General features: G+C 41.5%; 1 protein-coding gene across 1 annotated transcript; it reads left to right on the forward strand.

Annotated features, from left to right (window-relative positions):
• The first annotated feature begins 703 nt into the window (after positions 1–703).
• Positions 704–23,812, forward strand: BAALC (BAALC binder of MAP3K1 and KLF4). Its single transcript, XM_035546456.1, has 3 exons — positions 704–869; positions 20,502–20,671; positions 23,708–23,812. The coding sequence occupies exons 1-3, from the start codon at positions 704–706 to the stop codon at positions 23,810–23,812; spliced, it is 441 nt and encodes a 146-aa protein (XP_035402349.1).
• The last annotated feature ends 1,452 nt before the right edge of the window (positions 23,813–25,264 follow it).

Here is a 25,264-nt window from a genome sequence, read left to right on the forward strand (position 1 = left end):
TGACTCTGGTGTAAATTATACTCTGTTTCACAGGAATCTCATCAGTAGCCCTGTTTATTCTCGGTTGCTTCCCAAAGCATGTGTTGAAGGAGGAAGAGTGTAAGTTTCAGCAAGGCACTGATCATTGCACCTTCAGTTCCCAGTTCCCCAGCAGCAGCTACGCTAATGCCAAAGCCAGGAGCGAGGCTCCAGGGGTGAAATCGAGCAGGGGGCAGGTGGCTTTGTGGAACGGGCTGCAAGACCCAACCGCGGGATGCAGAAGGGGCTGTGGAAGCAGGCCAGGAGGATGCCAGCCATGGTGGGTGACTGTTCCCCCTCCCTCGTGGGGGGGTGCAGCACCCGGTGGGGAGCCAAGGGGGCGGTGGAGGGGGGGCAGGAGGAGGTCGGGGGAGAAAAAGGGGCCGTGGAGAGGGGAAGGGCTGGGAAGAGAGAGGAGGCAAGAGGGAGGGGAGGGGACAGGGAGGAGGGAGGGGTGGCTGAGGGCGATGATAAAGGCGGGGAGGAGCGGGGACGGGGACGGGGATGGAGTGGAGGGGGTGAGCGGGAGAGGGGGCGAGAAGGCGGGGGGAGACGGGGGAGGCCGTGCCGAGCCGTGCCAAGCCGTGCCAAGCCGTGCCGAGCCGTGCCTAGCCGAGCCGAGCTGTGCCAGTGAGAGCAGCAGGATGCTGCCGTGCCCCCGGCGGCGCTGAGAGCGGGCGCCGCGATGGGCTGCGGGGGCAGCCGGGCAGACGCCATCGAGCCTCGGTACTACGAGAGCTGGACGAGGGAGACCGAGTCCACCTGGCTGACCTACACCGACTCCGAGAGCCCCCCGCAGGAGCCCGGCGGCGCCGAGGCCGGAGGGAGGGAGCAGGGCGCGGGGCGCACCGGTGAGCGGGGCCGGGCGGGGGGCGAGGAGGGGTTCCCGGGGTGGGATGGGGCCGGGGGGAGCCGGGCACTGCCGGGTCGGGGACCCCCGCCGGGCTGGGTGGCCGTGGAGGGGTCGCGAGTGGCCTTACGAACCCCATGGGGCACCAGGAGGGGAGGGAAGGTGGGGTTTGGAGGTGGAAGACGCGGTGGGTTTGGGGATTTGGGGGGTGTTTGTTTGTTTTGGGGGTTGTTTTGCAAAGCAGCTCCTTGAGAAAATAGGTTTGAAATAAGAGGTAGCGATGTCCCAGCCTGCTGCTTCATACCATGCAATTTGGGAGATGCGCAAAACAGAAATGGGATCAAATGGTGCCCTGCCAAGTTTGAGTCTCCCAGTTCCCGGCAGCTCGTGGCACAGCCTTAGCCGTGCGTCCACGGGATTGCGCTAGGGACGAAGGTGGGATAGGGAACGAGGAGCTGTGATCTGGTGTGGGCTTTTAACGTGTTTTCAGAACTAGTTGGTATGCAGCGGTGTCTAGAAATCTCAGCCCAGCTCCAGAAATTCATTGTGCTAGCTGTTGTACACGCACCACACGAATATGAGTGCTGCCCAGATAGATCCAAGCTTGCATGTAAAGCAGTAAATGCATACGGGCAGCTTCAGCGTGCGTGTGGTGAGGGAAGCTTTGCAGCTTTTTATGCTGGGCTACAAAGCACCAGGAAGAAATCACAAAAAGGGCATGGCTGCAAATTGACAAAGGTGGGCATCACTGGCCAGCCGGAGCAGGGAGACGACGACTCCGCGCTGACCGAAACGTGACAGGGAGGGAGAAGAGAAGGGTGTATGCTGTGCTTGTGGGGGCTAGAGGAAGGCTGTGCAGAAATTGCATGGCAAATTGTGAGACCTGGAAGGTGAGTTGGCATATGAAATGCTGTATTAAAAAAAAAAAAAAAAAAAAAGGATTAGATAAGGAATTTAAAGAGGTTTGAGATGATATTGGATGGGAAGCTTGAATGACAGGCAACAGTCATTGACTATCTCCAGCAGTCAAGGCTAGACACCGTAAGAATGACCTCAGGACTCATGCTTGTCACTATTTTAGCCATGTTTACTTTATGTTGATGGCTGAACATCATACGGAGAAGCCAGATACAGTCTGAGATGTGATACTGAATAGGAGATGAAAAAGGGGTAGATCAGTAAGTGTTCTACACTAACACATGATAATTGAATTCACAGATGAGAATACCAGAGATAAGAGGACAAGAGACGACTCTCGAGTACACTAGTAAATGATTAGGGCAAGAGAATAACTCTACAAAAATATATTGCAGAAGAGAATAGAGAAGAAGAATGAGGAGAGGAGAGGCTAATAGGAACAAGGAAGGACAAGGCTTCAGAAAGGGGAGATTCACACTTCAACACAGCTAGGCTGGCCACAGCCGGCAGCTCAAGGAACCTGGGGAATGTGCAGTGGTCCTAGAAAGTCATAAAGTACCTCAGTGAGAGCTGTTGTAGGGTAACGGCTGAGTAGGAAAGGAAGGGACTAAGGAGAGGTACTCCAGTGACCAGAAATGAGGCATTCCGTGAATTTACAGATGAAAGGGAGAGGAACAGAACTTGGAGGGGCAAATGAGGTCAAGTGTGGGTTTAAGGCTTACACAGGAAAGCACAGCTTCATTGTGAGAGCTGAGAACTACAGAAGAGTGGGAGACAAAGGAGGGGAATAAGGGAGGGGAGAAGGGGACGATGGGGCAGCTGAGGAGATGGGATGTGATCCCATAACAACTGGGATAACTGGAGGTAAGAAAATGCTGCATCTGGGAGCTAGGGGGAAAGGGACAAGCCAAAGACGGCCGGGAGAAGAGGATGCAGTTGTCCTTTGCCGTTTTTCCCTTGGAATAAATTGGGGAAATTCAGTGAAGAGAGAGAAGTGAAGATAGGATGAAGGAAAGATTTGGGGAATGAACCAACAACAACAAAATGGCTGGGATTTTTGGCTTGTGTCAAATAAGTGCAAAAGAACAACCCCGGACATCGGATATCAAAATGGAAAGAGGGACAAATTACTCTAGGTGGAAAGAACATGTGGTACACAGGATCAGTGAGCATACTAATGAAGAAAGGGCTAGTAACCGCTATATATTAATTTTAGTAATCTCATCTCATCCCAAAATTTCATTATATCCTTCTCTTCTTGTAAGACAGCATATTTAGCGTTTTGTGTCAACTCTCATTGGAACTGGATGTATTTGTGTAGCCAAATGTTTGTATATTTACTAAAGCATTTTGAGAGCTAAATTTTCATTAAATTAAAAAGGAAGTCATGCAATAGTTTTTTTCATTTTCCCTTCCCTTTTCTTTTCTTTCTATTTCAGCTGATCCTTCCTTAGAATATTTGTTCGCTTCCCTACATGATTTTTTACATTTTAACATTTTTCTCCATTTTGGAGGGGGAAGACCTGTGGGACAAGAGCAATTGTTATATAATATAGCTAAAATCAGACAGACAACTTTTCCCAGGTTCAGGACCAGTCGCTAACAGACACAGATACGTGTGATCGCAGCTGGCTGCATTACAGCGCTGAGCCTGTGGCAGTGATGAACAGGGTGCATTGGTAAGGATGAGCGCAGTAAAAAAGTAATAAACGACTTCATGAAACACTGCAGGTGGTGAAATTGAAAGACATCTTCTATACCACAAGGTTATGTACTGTTCATAGGGCGAGTGGCTTCCAGGAGGGAGAAAAAAGCAAGACTCACAATGAGAGAGTACAAAGGAGCGGCTTCTCATACGAGCACCATTGGTGTGCAAGCAAAGAACTTTTCACAAGGTTCGGTTACTGCGTAGGCTATAGCTGGGGGAAATAATAGACTACATTTCTGCTTGGTAACCGTTCCTTGATCCTTGCAACCCTCTGCACAAATTGCCTTCCCTTTCAGACAGTCTGATTCAGCTAAGTGAAAGTGTTAGCACGAGAAATGACTTTGGGAAGGAGGAAGAATCCACAGGATCAGGCTGGTCCCCAGGGGCAGACTGCGTGGGTTACATGCAAACCACAGGGAAAAGGTTAAATTAAAAAAAAACCTGCACAAAAACTGAAGTATTTTGGAACACAATTGCATATTCTGCTGTGTTACGTTGGGATAACTCTCTGATATGTGCATATATGTAGGCTGGGAAGTTAAGATGCACAGTTTCCTACCGGTACTGTAAAAGTGTTTTAAAAAATGATTAAGTAGCAGCTGTAACAATTTATTTTTTCTCAGGTAGGCCATCTTATTTCTATTTCTTTCTGTTATTTATTTATTTTATATATTTTTTTCTGTGACTAAGCTGCTGTATTCAATTATTTTTTCTTTATTACACTTGAAAGTGCCTTAGATTGGATAAAGCAGCATGTTGCCTCATGGTCAGAAAGACCTTACAGTCAAGATCTAGCTCATTTGCTGCAAACTCCTTAGGACAGGATTTGTCCTTACTGTTTCCAACAGTGACTAGCACAGTACGACCCCAGTCTTGGCTGGAGATTGTTACTTAAATGCAAATAAAAGTAATTAATTTTTAAATGATGTAGCAGCCAAGTGAAAAATAACTCCCTTGTATCAGAGCTGAGAAGCTGTGTATTGATTGTCTCTGAACTCATTTGTTCAGTGCCTCGACTAATAAAACGTTCATTTATTTTTTATCATTACCTCTCTCACAGTATCAGCTAAGGATTTGAAACCAAAGACAATTGGTTTTTATTGTCTTTGTGCTTTGTACTATTCCTATAGTAAAGTCTTTCTTCCTGAAGCACACTGAAGAAAAATATTATCCACAGGTATGACCTGATGCACCTGGGAGAAACAACTGACATCAGAAAATAGAACTGCAGTTGGTGATCTGCCAGAAATGAAACCTACACTAGGATCAGTTCATCCCTTTGTGAAGACATTCACAAAACAGCTATGAAATGAGAGCAGATTGTAGCCTTTTATTCAAAAAAAAAAAACTGTAAAAAATCCATCACAAGAGTAGGAGAGAAATGTTATTAGTATCTAGCAGCATGGTTGACTAGCATTTTACTTTACATGGTTGCCTTTAGCATAGTTGTGCACTTATGAATAATTCTTGTTCTTTCCTCTGGGGTTAAAGGACACGATTATGCTGCTGTTTTGTGATTACTGCCAGCTACGGGAAGTTTTATAGCCCGTGTTCACCCTCGCAGTTAGCCTCTGGCCAAGTCTCAGTATGCAGAATGCAGTGCTTCAGTGGCAACCTTTCATATAGAAGTTTTTGAAAATTGCTTTTCCATTCGTTATAGTAGGAGAGACTGAATGCAGTTTTAGAAAAATACTAGGGCTGTTTGAATACTAGTTGCCATAACAACACGGACTGGGATTGGTTTTGACCACAGCTGCAATCATCTCTTGCTTCATTTACCAGGTAAACATACAGTTAAAGGCTTAAGATAAATGAATAAGCATCAGGTTGTAAATGAAGAACTTCTTTTGTGCAGCAGATTGTTTCTTGTAAATCAGACTGCAGAGGAGCATTTAATTAAAAAAAGAAAAAAGGAAAAACAACAACAACAACAACAAAAAAAAACTGTTTTCGCTTAGGAGCCAAAGACTGCTCACTTTTGCTAGTGAGTAATCCAGGTATATCAGTATCTCTTCTGCCTGTTAAAACTGCTTGTTTAACTGGTTGGTTCAAAATCTGGTATGTTTAGGGAACAACTACAGCAGTGATTCTGGCATGTGATATTTGAAGGACATAACCTTATTGCTGCTCAGAATTACAGTAAAACTGAATAGGCAGGGCATCTTCCTAGGCTGTAGACAGATTACAGTAATTCCATATTCTGCCTTAATCCAGATCTTGGGTATAATAATATGGTATGAGTTAGAAGAACCCATTTTAATATTGTTTCTGGACTTTAATTATACAGTCTCTGGACTCTGTATGGAGGACGGTACTGAACAAACCCTTCTAAGCCACACCAAAAAAAAAAAAAAAAAGGCAAGAGAAGAAAGAAAAATAGAGCATGTGTGATGTTTCATTGAGACAGAAAGCTTTTCCTTCTAGTTTTTATCATCTGGCTTTCAGAAAGCAGGGTTCTTATGTGTCTGCTCAGCTTTGTACACCAGCTTTTAGTGTGTTAACGTTTACATGGGTGGACAATAGCCTTCCTATACATGTAAGGCTCCTCTGTAGAGCGTGTTATCGCAGGTCCTTTAACACCAGCACAAGAAGAGGATTAGAAAGCACAAACTCCATACCAAAAGCTCAGAGAGCCTGCTGTTTTGGAAGAACTGATCATCCACAAATACTTCATTGACTTTAGTTAAACTTTTCAGCACACCTGCCAGAGAGGGATGTGAAGTAGCAGGACATAAGGGGAACAGCACTGGTGCACTGCCCAGCTGTACTCCTGCCTTGGAAATGGGAAAATAACAATAACCTTTGCCAGTAAAAATACACAATTTTGCATGAGTCTATGGATCAGGGAATTATAAAAAGCCTTAGAGAGCGGTGGAGGAAAACAATAGAACTAAATTGATAATCTCTGCAATAAATGACGGTGGGCAGCCCACTGCACTGACAGTACTCAGCGCTGCCGTTCTTCATTTACCACATACCCTTGGGTTTTGCTCAGCCAGTGATGGCCCAAACCAATAGTTACACCACTGAAAGACAGCATTAAAATTATTAGAAAAATTATAAATAATTTTAAAAATTTATTTTTAGCCTAACCATTGCTTGTAAATTCTTCCAAGCCATGCATTTTAATCTTTGCTCTAGTTTAATAGTTTAATATTGTCTTAATTTCACATAGGTACAGATGTCATTTAAGCACAAAAGCTGAAATACAAATTGCAAGCAACAAAATGTCTCAGTATATCATCAGAGAACTTAAGGACATTTTCCTTGTACGTCTGAGTCATCAGACCCATACCCATCTCCTTAAACATCTCCTTATTTCTGAGCATGGTAAAAGTCCTGTTGATATTGAGACCACACGTGCTTAAGCTTTTTACTAGATTATGAGAAAAGGATTGTTAGAGAAGTAAATGTTGTTTGGGAGAATGTGTAGGGAAAGTAAATTATTTGGGTGGGACTGTTGCTGTTGTTTCACACTATGGCCATTCTGTGTGATCATCTGCTTTGTGGGTATTTTTATTTCTTGTATTTTTTATTTCTTCTTCAGCAAAAAGATGTCAGTGATATTTACTGTGTTCTGATGGGGCAAATAAACAAGCTCCCTCCACCACCTCTAAGTATTTGTTAATGAATTCTTCCTTAACAAATATCCACTGCCATACAAAAAGGAGAGTCCACACCATGATAAATTTAATTAAAAGTATCAGAGATAATCAACAGATGAGAAAAAGTCTCCTACCGAGAGCCTTCAGCTTGCTATTTTGTTAGCTGCCCTAGGCTCTGTAGGTGACAAGCCCCAGCAGTGTTTGATGGCCGTGTATTAGTGGCACCAAGGGTGGCACTGCGCCCCCTGAGAGGTGCTGTCCCCTCCGGCTGCCTGTCCTGCCCCACAAAAGCAGGGTGCTGGCATCTTTCTGCTTTGCTGAAGGAAAAGGCTGACGATGGATTGTTCAACCTGAGCACCAATCAGTTATGATTTTTAACCATAGTGTGATGACTTTCCCATCAGGTCTCTTCATCTCTGATTAATTCCCCTTCAGACAAAGGCCAAGTCTTGCTAAAACCCTCTTGCAGTCTAAAGTAGACCCACTAGGACCGATAGTTTACCCAAGTATAGTCATTTACCCATGGATAAAACAAAGCCACTAAAATGCGATGTGCACAAACACCTTGACAGTTTCCTTGCTGTCACCATAGCCCCAAGTAGAAAGGCTGCTCAGCATCAGCAGAGATGATAAGCAGCAGGGAGGATTTGGAACCTTCTCTGGATGATTTTCAAGATTTTCTTGCAGCACTGAAATCTTCACAAGAAGAATGTTGTTAGTGCTTGCCCAAAGGGCTCTCATTAGCTGTGGGAAGAGCTGCTGACCTCCGCTGCTGCAGCCGGCAGTGGGCAGGAGGGATGGCGAGAGAGGGCAAGTGTTCGAGCAGGAAACCCTTGTGCTCTTCTCTCCCCTTTGAGTGCTTTTGTCAATGGCACCTGCTGCCTGCAGGTTTCTCAGAATTAAATTGTTCTGTAAAATCCTTCTTGTAGAAAAATCTCCCCTTTCCTTTTTCCTCCATTTCTATTCCCATTCAGGACATTTAAAAATTCCTTTTTTTTTTTTTTCTTCTTTTCTGTTTTTGGGGGATGAATTTACTCTTTCTCACCTGTTCTAATCCCATATTTTCCAGTTTAGGATTGTATAGTTCAAAACTAACACTGAAAACTGCAATAAGATTCCAGTGAAGACTCCCAGTCTCAAAACAGAGGTGTAATGTGTTTATACGAGAAACATAGCACAGAGTCCAGTTTACCTCATTGTCCATTGACTAAAATTTCCAAAATTTTCACACTGAGCACATAGCGCAGTAATCCAGCACTTAAGTGAAAAAAATGTGGATACCTGTTGTCAGGTATAAAAATAGGTTTCTTAATAGAAAGAAAACTGATGTTACTCATCCCACTTTTTTCTCAGCTATTCCTGCAGATTACAAATGAAATCAGTGGATTACAATTAAAAGTTCTGGGATTTAAAGTTGGCTTTTACCTTAAATGCAGATACAGTAATAGGAAAGACTGAAAAAATATAACTCTATGCGTTTAGTATAAGGCTTTTGGTTTGACTCCCATAAAGCAGCACTCTTTTCAAGATTATGTGGATAACATTTCAGAAGATGCATTATGTGATTACGTACATGGCTCTGCAGTGCACTTGCATGAAAGAAAGTGGCTTGTACCTTTATTGCACAGTGATAGATAACGCATTCCTATCCCGATTTTATTATCTGATGAGCACATGCATAATTATTTCCCTAGACTGTCACACTGCCTTTCCCGATCTGTTTAGGAAAAATGCAGGTTAAGAGTAAAACAAACAGGTAAATGGGAGAGAAACATTTTACTGGTAGCATTGGCAGCTTTAGGCTGCAAGGTAGGATTTCCCATTTTAAGGTTTTCTTAAATGCACTGAGAGCCTCCAGACTGATTCTGTATCGCCATTGGCTTGACTCAGCCTTAAATGTTAAGCATCTGATGAAAAAGAAGTAATTTTCAGCCTCCCATTCCTCCTGGAAGATCATGGGTTCAGGCTAGCCTGTTCAGGTGGATGCCAGTTACTGAAGACCAAAATAATCAGCCAGCTCCTCTATTGACTGATTTTTTTTTTTTTTTAACCAGTTTCCTAGCAATGCATACATTTGTATTTCTGTATGTTTCAGCTGGATATAGTCCTCTCCTTGCTTCCTCTCATGTTGCAGTTGTCATTCTTGTAAACTGCTTGCATTTCCCACGAGGGCTATCAGAAGGGTTTTATGCTAACACTTGCTGTGCTAGAAGTATGAATATCTGTCTCTCCTATCTGAGTGATTTCTGAGTGTGTTCAGCACTGGCAGGAGAAAAGATGAAGAAATTGTCATGGAGTTACTTAGCAGATTGTTAACAGCTGATAATATTAGGTTTTAACACAACCACTGCAATTGTTTTAGGATGAACACAAAATATGAGCAGCAGCTTTTTCACATACATACGGATGTCTTAAGGCAAAGCATTTTACGATCACATTCATACATGAGCTGGTGAAATCATCAATATCCATTCAAATATTCATAGACTGTAAGGCTGGAAATTTCAACTGGCCATACAGCCCTTTGTCTTTTTTCTGAATTAATTCCCACATGGAGTGTATCTTCAGGAAATTCAGACTTAATTTACAACTTGTCAGTCATTGACCTTTTGCCAAAGTCTTTTTAAATTATTCCAGTAGCTATTCACTCTTTGTTAAAGCACATCTCATGTCTTACCTGGAAGCTTCCGCTTCGATTTCCAGCTGCTGAACCTTGGTGAGCAAAACTGAAGAGACATTTTGGATCAAATTTCATGTGTTTTTAGATGTTTTTCATGAAGATTTCTGTTTAAACTGCCTAAATATTTTGCTGCTTCTCTCAATGATTAATTGAAATGATACAACCTATTCATCTTAAGCTTCCACACATGATTAGCTAGGTAATGAAAATGTTAATAATACTTCCTATTTCTGTACCAGAAATTATTCTAAAACAAAATGAGTGATGTTTCATTGCCCCCTCCCTAAGACGAAAGACCATGAGAACACCTGCAAATCTAAGCCACTGTTCAGGACCTTCCTTAAGAGAGGGTGGGTACAGCAGTTGTGGTAAGGGTGGTTGGGAGAGGGTCAGCAGTGTGCATCTTGTTTTCCATCCAGCACAGTGATTCCCTATTTTTTTCTTTCCATTTTAAAAGGAAAGTATCAGACAGGAACTGATCCAAAAGCAAACACCTCTGGAAAACAGGGGTGACTTGACTTAGCTTGGACAGCCATGAAGTACAGCACCGTGCATGGAGTGTATCATTTTTAGGGTGAATTTTTCACAGGCAGTACTGAAACGTAGTATAGATCTCTGCACATGGAGAATCAGATCCATGTTCTGTCTATATTTCTAACACTATAAAAAGTGTTTTGGAGGTTTGCTATTCGTATGTTGAGTTTTCACTTTGGAGGAATGAGTGGTCTGTTTCTGGCACATCATGTGGCACTGGTAAGTTCTTTAATCTCTTCCATCTCAAGATTTTCCCAGGCTTAAAAAATATTCAGCCATCAATGTCTGTGACTTCTCCATGTGTACAAAGGCTCTTCCAAAATGTTGCTAATACTTATTCCACAATGTAGTGAAAATTCAGTTCTTCATTCCTGTTCCAGCTATTAAAATCTGTATCTTCATCCATCAGACTCTGATACCTTTCTGTCACGAAGTCCTTCCCTAGCACTCTGATTATAATTCTTTCAAGTTTACATTTCTTATCTTCCCTTCAGGATCAGACCAATTCCCTCCTAATCTACTTCTGGAGTCTATTTTCCATGCAGTATCTTGATCTTTGAAATGATCACTGCATCTTCAGAACACTCAGATTTCCATGCAGCATGACTAGTCAACAAATCTAAATCCAGGCTAATATTTTGCAGATATTTTGCACATCATTAAAGATCATTGCAGAGTGGTTTTACTATTTGGAATAAACATAAATTTTATATTCACCTTTCATTTCATAGATGTGGTTGCAAAATTGTTAAGTTTGTTTACAAGAACACGGAAGTTGTACCATGATTCTGGATCATAAATTGAAATCAAAACATGCCAATAAGGAAACACTTAGCATCTGTCTGTAACCGAGAAATAAGACCATCTAGAGCACATCAAGGTTTGTGGCTTTAATGCTGACTTTCCTGTGTTCTATTTGTCTGCTAGAATCCTTCAGTACTCTATAGCAGAAATCTTAATATTGCCGTAATAAATCCAACCAGACTTTCAGAGCTATTTATCATATGTTTATTTATGCATGCGCTTGTTAAATTTCAGTTTCAGAATCTCTAAAAAAATTCCTTTTATCTACACAAGAGGAGCATCTTGCCATGTTTCTAAAAAACCATGATAGGAGAAGTTTTGAAATACACAGATCTCTAAGAATCACATTTGTCTTATGCTCACAAATGAAGTTGGAAAAAAGGAAAGCAAGACATGTTGCTTAATTTCTCAGTTTTGCCAGGACCCCATTGTGCATATATCATTTACATTATTAAATATATTAATCATGAGCTTGTGCTTTTAGTACCGAGTTAGACATTTTATGCCATTGTCTTACAGAAGAACATAATTCTGTAAGGCTCTGAACATGACAAAACCATGGCCAAATGAGGATCAGAGAGTCTGGTTTGCCTTCTGTTACCTATTAAGTGTTATCTGAGTCCTCTTGTCTTGCATGAACACAGATCTCTTCATATTGCTCTTATTTATTACCTAGTTCCTTAGCCCTGAAAGCAAAGTAGGTACTTTCTAAACAGAAAATGAGACTGCCTTGCTCCTGGGACAAGCAGAGTTCAAACAAGCAGATGATGGGACATGGGATGCAGCCCCTCCGGCTGCAGGGCATGCTGCGAGCTGGGGGCAGTGCCAAGCCCCTAGTGGCAAAGACACAAATACTTTGTTTTGTTTTGTTTTGTTTTGTTTTGTTGTGTTTTGTTTTGTTTTGTTTTGCTTAACTGTCGACGGTTTATATCATGTTACAGTTCAGATAAATCAGTCTGGATTCTCTGAATGTCTGGGAGGTAAATTTATTGCATTATTATGTCTGCTGATTCAATAAATGCAAGATGTTTCTGATGACATTTTCCTGCTGCAGAACGTTCTCCCTCTGCAGATCTTCTGGTTCCTTTATCCAGATTGAAAAAAAGCACTCTTTGCTATGTCCAAAAGTTTCCAAATCCTCCCTTTTTTGGGGGAAAAAAAAAAAAAAAAAAAGTCTGTTGCAGTTGTACTGACCATCTGGCATCATCCCTTAGGCTTCTGCTTCAGAGGCAATGACTTAAGCTCTACTCTCTTCACAGCCTCCTATCCATTCATTTTTAATAGGACCCACTCTATGCTGTATTTTTGCTGTACAAGTGCCTACCACCAGCCAGTCCTGCAGATGTGTGGTTTTCCCAAGCATCAGTAGTTTCAAATCAGGAGAGCAGGCCTAGAAGACAGGTATTTCAGTGATCTGTGTATCTGTTATCTATCTGTGACACTAAAAGCAAGAAATTCAGTGATGGTGCCAAATACATATTTTCTCTGGAAGCAACTGCATGTTGTAGTAATAGCATTCATTATTCTTTACTGTGAATTTTCTCCGAGTACATCTTTACAGTGCAGCGTACATCTTATTATGCAGGCATTTTAAAAAGCAGTTATGCATTATTCATGAGATAACAGCCGTGATAAATAAAAGAAGGGTGTTGCTGAACCAGAAAATTGAACCTTACTGGTTTGTCATTGCCAGTTCCATAGATATAAATTTGACATACTCATCAACATTTGCTCACTTTGAACAAATGCATGCTTGTTATTCAGTACCATACCACATGACAGCACAGGGTACACAGTACTGGGTCAGATCTGCAGCTTATTTGGGTCAGAATTTGTGTCTCCTGCTTTGAGGTCAGGCAGGAGAACATTGCTGCAAGCACATGGGGAATCATTTCCTCTACAAAGGTCTGATCCTAATGGCTAAGGTTAATGTATCCTCTGTACTACCAGGCTTCCTACCCCTTCCAAATTTCTTGGCAGCATTAGCTATTGTAACATTGCTTTTTGTAATTATAAAATATGGTAACATACAATTTCAGTTCATCTTGGATCTTACTAAGATATTGCTCTTTGGACCAAGTCTATGCAACCAGATCCAGGCAACCATACCTTCATGCCATCTGGGTTTTGAGAAGTTTCCTGGAGTCCTGATAATTATGGGCTGCCTGTAAGTGTTGCTCTCTCATTGCTTCTCTTCCTTTCTTGATCACTAGGAAGCATGTATTAGCTATCTAATACAGAGACAAGGTATAGAAAAAGCTATGAGGCTATGAGGAAGTCATATCTTTATCTTTTGTTCTGCACAAAACTGTTCTGCACAAAACCCCATAATTCTCTCTTTTTTCTTTTTTTTTTTTCTGTATCTGCGTCAGCTATTGATCCATGCTTTTTTGCATTTTTGCTTTTTACTCCAGTTTTTCTTTTGCAACCTTAATTAATTATGTCATTCTTGCCATCTTCACATCATCTTTATTTCCATACTATAACCTGGTTAGAAAGAGTTAAATCTTAAAAGTAAAAAATTCCTCTTATCTTTGTGAGATATTCTCATAAAGGATGGTTTATGCATTAATTCTTAGGAATAACCAGGCTGTATGAAGAACATCAGCAACATCTATACATTGTTCCTGGTTTTATCACTAGCGTTGTCATCATAACAGAAAAAGAATCAGAAACACACACCTAAAATTTTTATTCCATGTTTTACATTTTCTTTGAATTCTCTGATGAACGTCTTCTTTACTAAAATGATTCTTTAAACATCTTTCTTAGATTGCTCCCTCCTCATTTGGGAGAGAAATGGTTTAAAGGGTTACAAAATATGATTTAAAAATGATTTATTTATTTTGTGATTAGTTTGCAAGCCTATGAACAACTTTTTGGAGCACAATTTTCAAGTGTCATTTAAGAACTAAAATATGCCTGTGAGCAGTATTTACCACCTAGAATATTTTATGTAGAAAACTTAAGTCATGGGTTAGTCATGAGTAGGACACTATCATATTTTAAAGAACAGAAAAGTCTGAAGCACTACAGAACTTGCAGATAATAGCTACGGTTATTTAATAAAGAGAGTTTTAGAACAAGGATAGAACTAACGTTAACAGCATCATCAAAGTGCCCAGACTCCTCCTTCTAAAAACTAATTGTGATGTTTACTTGAACACATTAAATTTTTCATTAAGTTTACAGCAAAGAGAGTAAGCAGTTATCCAAGAGAGACTGGAAAAACTTGGTGTCCTACTAGGAGTCTGAATAGTCAATGTTATTATAAACTACTAATTGTGAGCAGCAGATGTTCTTAGAGAGCTAATTTTATATATTATATAAAATCTCTCTCTCTATCTATCTCTCTATCTATATATAGAGAGATATTGTTTATATGGGCTAACTAAAAATACCATTTAATTTTTGTGTTAATAGTGAGAATTGTGTTATATCCACCTTGTCCTGTTCTAGGAGTTTATATTACCTCCGATATGTCTGTTGATCTTCATACAGGATACATATTCCAGGCAGATTTTCCTATCTTGCTGGTCTTCCTGCTTGTATCAAGACACTTCTCATTTTAGGTGGCTCTCTGTTCACTACGTATCGATACAATTATAAAAATGCTCTTAAATACCCTTCTTTTAAACTGTGGAACATTTTAAACATGCACAGGTCCTAGGGACTGATCCTAGTTTTTCTGTGTCAAACCGAATAACTGAAGTTGATTTTTGTCCATATCGAATTTTTTCCGTACTTTTGTGTTTGGTGAAGTTTAAACAAAAGACACTATTTTAATGCCACTATATTAGTGGAAAAAGAAAAGGGGGGGGGGGGGGAGGAGGGGGAGATTTGGTTCAAGATCTATTCAAATTCTGAATTTAAAAATACTTAAAATGAACAATTATTTGAAGATTATCATTTGGTTTAAACCATCAGACTTCTCCAACAGTCACCAACGTGAGTTGGTCTCTGCGGCTTGTTTCAGCTCCTGTGCTACCTTCTAAGTTGTGCCAGGGCTACTGCTTGCGTCATTGGACGCTGAATGAAGCCCAGGGATTGATTTCAGTTAAAAATAACACTTTTTTTTTTTTTTCCTCCAATGCTGCTGAAAGAAGTGTTTGTCAGACAACCGCCTAAAGGATTTCTATCGGGCTAGTAAGAAATACAAAAGTCAGCTTGCCCGTGCAGCTTAGCCAGTAGGAAGGAAGAAGACAGTAAGCACTGCTTGGGGAGAACAAATTATGTTAAGTGCTGTTCTCCGTAAGAAGGTAGGCTTGGATTTCTGGGGCTGCTGCTTGGTGTGTGTCCTCCCTGTGGTCATCGAGGGAGAGCTCCTGTACTTTCAACAAACAGGATTATGTGCAAAGAAATGCCTGTCTCTTATCAGCCATTTCTCCCCATGGTGAGAACAGTCTGGCCGTCCCCAAACGCTGCCTAGCCATTCCTGAGGAGAAGGTCTCTGTCACCTTGGTGGAGGTTTGATAACCACCCAGAAACCCTGATTTTGGGAATGGAGCCATAAGAATATTCTAAGCTTACCAATTTGTTTAAAAATAATAAAAGATATGAAGTTATCAGAGAGTTGTGATGGGATCTACCATTTTCCCTGGCCTCAGAAGGCCCACAGACTTCTGGCAGGTGTTGTCCAGGAAGGCAGGAAAGTGAGAATGAAAACAACACTGCAGAACCCATTTGTTTGAATTTCTACTGAAGCTCTACAGTGAAAGTCTGTGGAGGGTATTTACCGAATCTGTGCTGTGAGGGTGGTATAAATATCTAGACAGTTAGCTTGCTTTAAATGACACTGAGGCAAGACTCTTAGCATTACCAGCCTGTTAGCTTGTGGATTCCAGACTGTGCAGAAGAGGAAAGTTAGCTCTTCCATTTCTGTGTACTGTGGCAAACTCCAAATAGCAATGCAAAATAGTTGCTATTTAAAAAGCAACAATCTGTTCCTGATCTTTTCTTTAATACCATCTCTGGTTTGCAGTCAAGAGTTTCTTAACTTCAGAATAGTAAATGTCTTTCAGAATAAAATAATTCATGGTCTGAATTTTTGGGCAGAACTGTGTGGTGCCAGGAGCTGGACTCAATGATCCTTATGGGTCCCTTCCAACTCAGGACATTCTATGATTCTATGATTCTATAAAAAAGCTTGTCACTCTGCTAGGAGCATCTATTATTGGTGATCACAAGCTCATCTGTATAAAGATATAGTGGGAGTGACAGTGGAAGGCTCAGATGCTGATACCTGATTCACTTCTGAAAAGTATTGGGAAAAATGTCTCATCCCTGCAATGGATGATGCTCAGGCTGCAAGCTAACAGAGAACAAAAAAACGAACCAAATATACCAGTGATTGAGATTTTCCATCAGCCTCCAGAAAAATATAGATGTAACAAAAAATGTTCTGTGAGAGACAAGGGATGGAACACAATCTTCTGATACATGAACAACTGTGCTTAATAACAAAGTTACTTTTCAGCAGACAGCTGTTTCACAAGACAACTTACTTAGAGGCCATATGGCCAAAGGGACACACGGTGGAAAGTAATTTAGGAGGATGACTCCACAGAAGGAAGAACTTATAACTCATATATGCTTGAAACATCCGAGATTCAATTAATGGAATTAGTAGGGGATGCCTAGAGCATTTTGCCTGTTCAAGGCTGTGCTCTAACTTGTTCACACAGCTCCTCTGCAAGGTGAATAAGCAGCCTGTGCCATGACTACTGGCTTAGAGCTCTTACTCATACATAGATAGAGGCCTCTGCATCTCCCTTCCTGAAAACTGGTTGTCTGTGCGGTATCAGTCTATACTATTTCGTGTTCTGCACCAAGTCACTTTTCTGCCTCTCATTGTACACTGTGGATTGGTAGGAAGATGTAAGATGTAAAATACAAGTGGGTATGGACTTTCTGGAGATGTAGGAGAGCTGGTTTACTGATGTCTTATGGTAAGTTGCCTGTGAATTTATGTCTGAGAACAGCATTTTTTTTTATATTTAGCAGAAAAAGGCAGTTCCAAAGATTGACGTATTTTTTTGGTTTCCTAAATAAACTATAATATAATATTTTCAAGTTTCAATTCAATATATTTTTTTTTAAATCAAAAAAATAGACAATCTAGCATTATTCTTAGTAACTACCATTACAAGTTAAACTGTCCTAGGAAAACTCTAACACCATCTTCTGACTGCTTCGGGAAGTGCAGGGACTAGTTTTTATTCACACTTCTGAAATCTTACAATTGTAGAATAACAGAATGGTTTGGGTTGGAAGGGACCTTAAAGCCCATCCAGTCCCAACCCCCTGCCATGGGCAGGGACACCTCCCACCAGACCAGGTTGCCCAAAGCCCCATCCAGCCTGGCCTTGAGCACCTCCAGGGATGGGGCATCCACAGCTTCCCTGGGCAGCCTGTGCCAGGGCCTCACCACCCACATAGTAAAGAATTTCTTCCCTATATCTAATCTAAATCTCCCCTCTTTTAGTTTAAAGCTTATTCCCCCTTTGTCCTAGCATTACACCCCCTATAAAGAGTCCCTCCCCAGCTTTCCTGTAGCCCCCTTTAGGCACTGGAAGGCCGCTGTAAGGTCTGCCCAGGGCCTTCTCTTCTCCAGGCTGAACAACCCCAGCTCCCTCAGCCTGTCTGCATAGGAGAGGTGCTCCAGCCCCTTGATCATCCTCGTGGCCCTCAGTAAGTTTGCAGATGACACCAAGCTAAGTGCGTGTGTCGATCTGCTCGAGGGCAGGAAGGCTCTGCAGGAGGATCTGGATAGGCTGGAGCGATGGGCTGAGGTCAACTGTATGAAGTTCAACAAGGCCAAGTGCCGGGTCCTGCACCTGGGGCGCAACAACCCCAAGCAGAGCTACAGGCTGGGAGATGAGTGGTTGGAAAGCTGCCTGGCCGAGAAGGACCTGGGAGTATTGGTTGATAGTCGGCTGAATATGAGCCAGCAGTGTGCTCAGGTGGCCAAGAAGGCCAACAGCATCCTGGCCTGTATAAGAAGCAGTGTGGCCAGCAGGTCTAGGGAAGTGATTGTCCCCCTGTACTCGGCTCTGGTGAGGCTGCACCTCGAGTACTGTGTTCAGTTTTGGGCCCCTCGCTACAGGAAGGACATGGACGTGCTCGAGCGAGTCCAGAGAAGGGCGACCAAGCTGGTGAGGGGTCTGGAGAACAAGTCTTACGAGGAGCGGCTGAGGGAGCTGGGCTTGTTCAGCCTGGAAAAGAGGAGGCTCAGGGGCGACCTTATCGCTCTCTACAGTTACCTTAAAGGAAGCTGTAGCGAGGTGGGGGTTGGTCTGTTCTCCCACGTGCCTGGTGACAGGACGAGGGGGAATGGGCGAAAGTTGCGACAGGGGAGTTTTAGGTTGGATGTTAGGAAGTACTTCTTTACCGAAAGGGTTATTAAGCATTGGAACGGGCTGCCCAGGGAGGTGGTGGAGTCACCATCCCTGGAGGTCTTTAAAAGACGTTTAGATGTAGAGCTTAGCGATATGGTTTAGTGGAGTACTTAGTGTTAGGTCGGAGGTTGGACTCGATGATCTTGAGGTCTCTTCCAACCTAGAAATCTGTGTCTGTGTCTGTGGCCCTCCTCTGGACTCACTCCAACAGGTCCATGTCTTTCTTGTGCTGGGGGCCCCAAAGCTGAACGCAGGGCTCGAAGTGGAGTCTCACGAGAGCAGAGCAGAGGGGGACAGTCACCTCCCTCACCCTGCCGGCCACGCTGCTTTTGGTGCAGCCCAGGACATGGTTGGCTTTCTAGGCTGCAAGTGCACATTGCTGGTTCATGTCAAGCTTTTCGTCAACCACCACCCCCAGGTCCTTCTCCTCAGGGCTACTCTCAACCCATTCTCCACCCAGCCTGTATTTGTGCTTGGGATTGCCCTGACCCAGATGCAGGACCTTGCACTTGGCCTTGTTGAACCTCAGGAGGCTCACACAGGCCCACCTCTCAGGCCTGCCCAGGTCCCTCTGGCTGGCAGCCCTTCCCTCCTGCATGTTGACCACACCACACAGCTTGGTGTCATCAGAAAACTTGCTGAGGGTGCATTCAGTCCCACTGTCCGTGTCTCTGACAAAGATGTTAAGCAGTGCTGGTCCCAGTACCAACTCCAGAGGAACACCACTTGTCACTGAGCTCCACTTAGACACTGAGGCATTGACAGCAACTCTTTGAGTGCGACCATCCAGCCAATTCCTTACCCACTGAGTGGTCCATCTGTCACATCTCTCCAACTCAGAGACAAGGATGTCATGAGAGACAGTGTCTTCCCCTATCTACCAATGCTGTCATTGCATTTGCAAACTGCTACTGTTGTTGTTTTCCATTGATAAAGACGCTTTTCTGACAGATCTCTCAGAAAGAATTCAGAATTTCCTCTGTTTCATTTTTAATACCCATAATACTGTGCTTGGATTCCCACATGGTTCATGACAGGAGGTTTTGATGATGCAATGCACATTTCAAGTACCAACGAATTGTCATTGTTTTTCCTCATATTTATTTTTCCCCTAGAATCTGTGACTACTCATATCTTCTTTAGTTTTGATACCTTCATTGCCAGTTAATAACTTTTTTTTTCCTATTAGAACATAAAGCTCTTTATAAACAAGTTTTGCCAAAATAAAATTGAGACCTAAAGTCATGCATCCCATTTGCTCTTTGTATTTGGATTTCAGACTCAGTGTTGTAACCAGATGCATAGTGCTCTGCACTCGCTGTAAATGACAACAGATTTTTTGTTAATGTAATAATATGAGAAAATTCTTTTAGGCTGGTCAGTATTATACTGTACAGTGCCTGCCTTGTCCACCCAGCTAGAGCAGAAAACAAATTAATAATTTATTTTATTACTGATGGTCAAAACAGTATGAAATATATTTTTTCTGAGTTTGTTTCCTCAACAAAAATAAGTTTGAGGCCATAAATAGAGCAACACTTAAGTCTATACTGCTCTCTTCTGTCATGCTCCCTACATTTACCATAACCAAAACAGATTTAAGGGGAACTCATTTTTGTGCCTGCTTCTGGGTTCTTAGTTAAATCTTTGCTCTTGCAAGCAGCTCTGTGTGGGAATTCCCACAGTCCGAAGCTGATGGAGATCTGCAAATGGATGAAATGCTACCAATGTGCTGTACTCCTTAACACATCTTCCATCTTTTCTGAGTCAATGTTTCACAGTGGAATATAGGAGAAAGGGAAAAAAATAATAAAATAAATGTAAGGATGGTAGCTACAAACCGAGGTAGGGTGCTCTCACTGTGGTACCATGAAGCACCATCCATGACTTGCATTGTCACAAAAAGGGATGAAACAGGAGGAAACCACCACCACAGTTATAACCAGCTGCTCAGTACTAATTGCACAATTTCACACATCCCCACCAGGTATTCTGGAGGATGGAAAATCAGCTCAGACGGGTGTAAGCACAACGTCAGCCACAGCAGGGATTCTGAACGCCGAGAAGAGGACCATTGGCGGTCCCCAGTGCACAAACCCCACGGTTCACCCCACTGGAGCTGTGCCACAGCGGCAGAGCGGCTTCCGAGCAGCAGAGGTGAGGGTGTAATTAATTACATGCCCTGCACTTAGTGCTTGCCTCAGCTGGGTCAACGTGATTTTTGTGACAATCCTCCTTGTTGCAGTCAAGCTGTATTTGATGCCTTGGGATAAGATAAAATGGTTGCACTGCACCACAGTGTGATTAAGCCCAGCGCCTCTGACAATGTCTCATGCCTGAATGGCCACAAAATTGATGTTTTATTTGGCAGCTGGAGAAACCCATACACTTGTTATGGAAAAAAAAAAAAAAGGCTTATTATTCTTCAGCTCAGTCCCACTGTGCCATGTGTTGTGCAAATTATTTAGATTAAAAATCTGAAAGTGAATATGTCTTTCCTTCATTACTGCTTTGCTGAAATTATGTGCGCTGCGTGGTTCATTCGAGGCTGGATGCAAAGCCTGAAGAAGGCAATAGGAGTCCTTTCAACAACTTCACTAGGCTTTGGATCAGATCCTACCTCCTTCTACCCCTCACCTACTGTAAGCTTTGTAGAAGGATCATCCAGTGTAACAGCCATGGACGAAAAAGCCCGTCTTTGGGGCCTGAGCAAATGGAAAAGGCAATCTGCGGTAAACTTTAAGTTATATTTTCTAACAAACACCGCATTGGTACTTTACATGCTTATTTTAAACCTTCACTATATTACCTGTTGCAGTTCGGAAGTACAGAAACATTCCCCAGTGACACAAATCCTGCTGTATCCCACAGCTCCAAAAGTATAGGTACACATCGTACATCAGCACAACATCTAGAGCCACAGGCTTGCTGTAAAGAAAAAAAACATAAATGTCTTTTATAAGCATTAGCCCACAGAGAAAAAAGAACTGGTCAGGCTGAATGTGGTTGAATACAACTAACATAATTATTAATCCCATTTGAAAGAGACTTGGCCACACTTCAGAATTATAGTGTATACGTGACATATTGTTGGAGATTGTTTCTCTAATTTTGCAGGCAATTGAAAAATTACTTCTGTGTTTAGGCTTACTAGTCTAAATATGTGTAATAGGGGTAATATGGGTAAATTCCCACAACATATTAATACTGTGAGTGTTGGCTTCTTGGCAAAGTGTGTGTTCCTGACATGGGGCACTATGGCTTTGAATGTATCCTCCTACCTTTTTCTAGCTAAGATACATTCAGTAATGTATTTGTACTATTGTAACCCAGTGAGGAAAGAAAATTTCTGGTGCTTATAGCATCGGAAAATGTTTGTAGCACTTTTATTACAGCATTTACATTATTCTATACTTCTAAACGGAGGTATATAAGAAAGGAAGATAATTTGTCTAAATTTCTTATAGCCAAAAAGGAAATGTAGCTTCCTACAGTGGAGAAGGTGTAGTACCTGAGTTAGGCTTCAGCTCTGAGTTGCAATTCTGAATCTTTTTTTCTCAGCTATTTAGGTAACCATAAGATGAGTAGGTTTCCAATTTGGACACCTAAAACTTAGATGCCTAGAGGAGAGAACGTGACTATTTCTGTCTCATGCACAAACACCCCAACTAAAAATGTGCCCATTTTATTCATCTGAACATTCACATTGACTACAGTTTATCTCTAAATGCCATAGAAAGCAACGTGATATAGCATGTGCAGCTCTCAGGAGACCTGGGCTGTGCCATTGGTTTGTGAGGTAATAGGGGGTAAATTGCTTTACCTTTCTGCGTCTCATTTCCTCAAGCATCAAGCTCTACAGCATCCTCCTTCTTCACCCAATCCATCGGTTATATGACAGGGTTCAATTTGTGGTGTTGAAAGGGAAGGGGCATGGCATGGGCTGTGTCTGAGAAAGCTTAGCACTCTCCCATGAGAGTAATGTCTGGACGTGGTGCTGGGCACCCTGCTCTGGGTGTTCCTGCTTGAGCAGAGGTGGCACCGGGTGGCCTTCAGAGGTCCCTGCCAGCCGCAGCCACTTTGGGATTCTGGAAGTCTGCAAGATGAAAAGGACTTGGATGTAAAAGATGCTGCTGATCAAAAGAGTCCTAATATGAGCGAAGGCAATATAATGGACAATCAACCCCAAAAGCAAAGGTGAAGTAGGTTATGTCACTGATTGACAATAACCTACTTTGATTTTCTTGTTACGTGTGGTCTTTGGAGAATCACTGTGTGAATATGAACATTGGGGGAGTAGATAGCAAAGCAGCAGGTGTATTCTGTGCAGAAATGAGAAGTAATAGGCACTGGAAGATGTGACTCCCAGTGCTGCCCACAGATAAATATGTACTTTCCATTCATATCAGTGGAATTTTACCAGACATTATTACAGCTGGCATTATTACCAAGTAAATTACACTTAATTTACCTGGCTTTATTTACATTTGCAAATTGTCTCATGAAACACTGGAAATGCAATGATCAAAACCACCTATCTCAGCTCTGTGTTTATATCTGCCCACTCATGAGTGTCCTTTGCTAGACCTATGCAGTTTCCTGAGCATTACAGCACGTTGTTTACGGAAACAAGCAGACAAACTAGGAGATGGAGGAGGATAAATTTAAATTAGGGATGCATTTGCATGCTTCAGAGAGACTGACTTTTTTGAATATTTGGAAATAACCTGACAAAGATCTGGAATGTATATATTGTACGTAGGCCTTAAATGCAAATAGAACTAAGTGTTATTTTGAAACTGTATTTTCTTTTAAGAAGCCTAAAAGAAACTAGAGAAAAGTCCGTCTCAGGCTAGTCACACCTGATTCCCAGTGACATCCACAGGAGCCTCTACTTTCCACTTCTGGACTGTAACCAGATTTATCTGCCCCCCTTTCCGAATACACATGTACAGAAATGCTAATAATAGTCAAGAGGGTTGATCCAAAGCCTACTGATCTCCACAGCGTATAAGCAGTTGTAAAAGCTTACACCCAAGCTGAATGAGAAACTTGTTCCACATCACAGTAGTGTGAAGATTGATGAGGTCTTTCTGTTTAGTAAAGAGAAGTGTTTCCATTAATTATGAGGCAGTTGCCAATGGCTCTGTCCTGTCAGTGTGGAACTCACTGTGCTGTTTAAAACTTTCACAGGGTAAACGGGACACACAGAAAATGCCCACAAAAGAAGTCACCATTAATGTTACAAAAAACACCAGACAAAGCGACAGAAGGATAACAAAGAATTGTGTCAATTAACAAAGTAAAATGAAAGTGAGAATGGACCTGATAATACTTCGCTGCACTTTAAACGTGATCAGTCACTGAAGATTTGAAGAACTCAAGATGATCTATGTCGGATGCAGTAGGCAGCTGCTGCTGAGTGCCTTCAGAAACATGTTTTGTAGAAAACATCTGCAGACACTGTAGGATGTCCTTTGTCTAAAGCAGTGGCGCCACGCAGACAAACACCAAAATCTGTGCCGTTTGTTTTTTACTAAGTGCTATGTTATCTACTTGTGTATGTCTTGTTCTGCATTGCTATTGGGATGAGACTGCATGATGAGAGGCATTGTTCATCTCAATTTAAAACAGCAAATGAAGAAAATGAAACTGCATTTTTAGACATAAGGGGTTCAAGTGTGTTAATTCAAATCTACAGAGTTCATTTAAAGAGCTCACTTTCATAAAATTCAAACCCAGATATCTCGGAAAGAGACACATAGGTGGCTTCCATTAAATCTCTTTTAAACTATACATATCAGTAATATAAAGTTAAGTCATATAGCAATCTTTTTATATATTAAACTTTCAATTACTTAATTTTAATTTATTTTCTATATTGACAGAATTTAGGACTTAAAAACAATAACTTTCATATTAATCAGACTTACCTGAAGTTCCTAGTTTGAGCTAGCAAGTAGAGTTCTGGCTATTTTGGATTTTCAGACAAGCCCCTTTAATTATGTTGAGACCCAGACTAAATTCATTAGACTCTGGGCAAATAGTAAACACTAACATTACATGAAAATAACCATAACTCTTAAAAGAATATTCTGCCAATGGCAGCTCAAAAAATTAACTCCATTCAATCAGTTGTAGTTGATTTGGTGTGCAGAATGTATTTAGTTACATTGTATGCCTCCTGTGTCATAGTAATCCATGTTTATCAGAAATATACAGCTAAAAGGAATATAAATTTTCAGTATAGTGAAGACCAGGAATTAATTCAATATATTACTTCTCAGTATAGAAATAATAATACATATTCTCTGTGAATTTGTATTTTTATGAAGATAGAACAGGTAAATTTATTTGCCTCCCCCACCAAACATATATGGATATCCTTAGAAGGTCATTTGAAACAACTACTCAAAAGTTGTTCATAACAAACAGATGGCACTGGAAAGAAAATCCATGTATGAAATGCAAGTAATCTTTTTTTTTTTTTGCAATTGGGCAAATCATTATAAGTAGAACTGTGGGACTGAATCCTAATTTGTTCCATATTATGATCATTTTAATGACTTGCTGCTAGGTATATGAGTACTTAACACCTTCCATGGAGTACAACACGTCTATGCAATAGGGAATTGTTTATTAATTATTCCAACACAAAGGCAAAGTAAAATCCAGAATCAGTAAGAGATTTTTGCATACAATAGAATATGTATTTATAAGAAATATTTATTTTTTATGTCCTAAAAGGGG

Source organism: Cygnus atratus, chromosome 2, assembly GCF_013377495.2.
Source record: "Cygnus atratus isolate AKBS03 ecotype Queensland, Australia chromosome 2, CAtr_DNAZoo_HiC_assembly, whole genome shotgun sequence".
Classification (NCBI taxonomy): Eukaryota; Metazoa; Chordata; class Aves; order Anseriformes; family Anatidae; genus Cygnus; species Cygnus atratus.

Excerpts from the sequence above, each read along its gene's own strand:
- BAALC (XM_035546456.1), top strand. The coding sequence starts at position 704 with ATGGGCTGCGGGGGCAGCCGGGCAGACGCCATCGAGCCTCGGTACTAC. Across the intron at positions 870-20,501 it reads GCAGGGCGCGGGGCGCACCG|GTATTCTGGAGGATGGAAAA; the intron begins GTGAGCGGGGCC and ends CATCCCCACCAG. Across the intron at positions 20,672-23,707 it reads GCGGCTTCCGAGCAGCAGAG|GGTAAACGGGACACACAGAA; the intron begins GTGAGGGTGTAA and ends AAACTTTCACAG.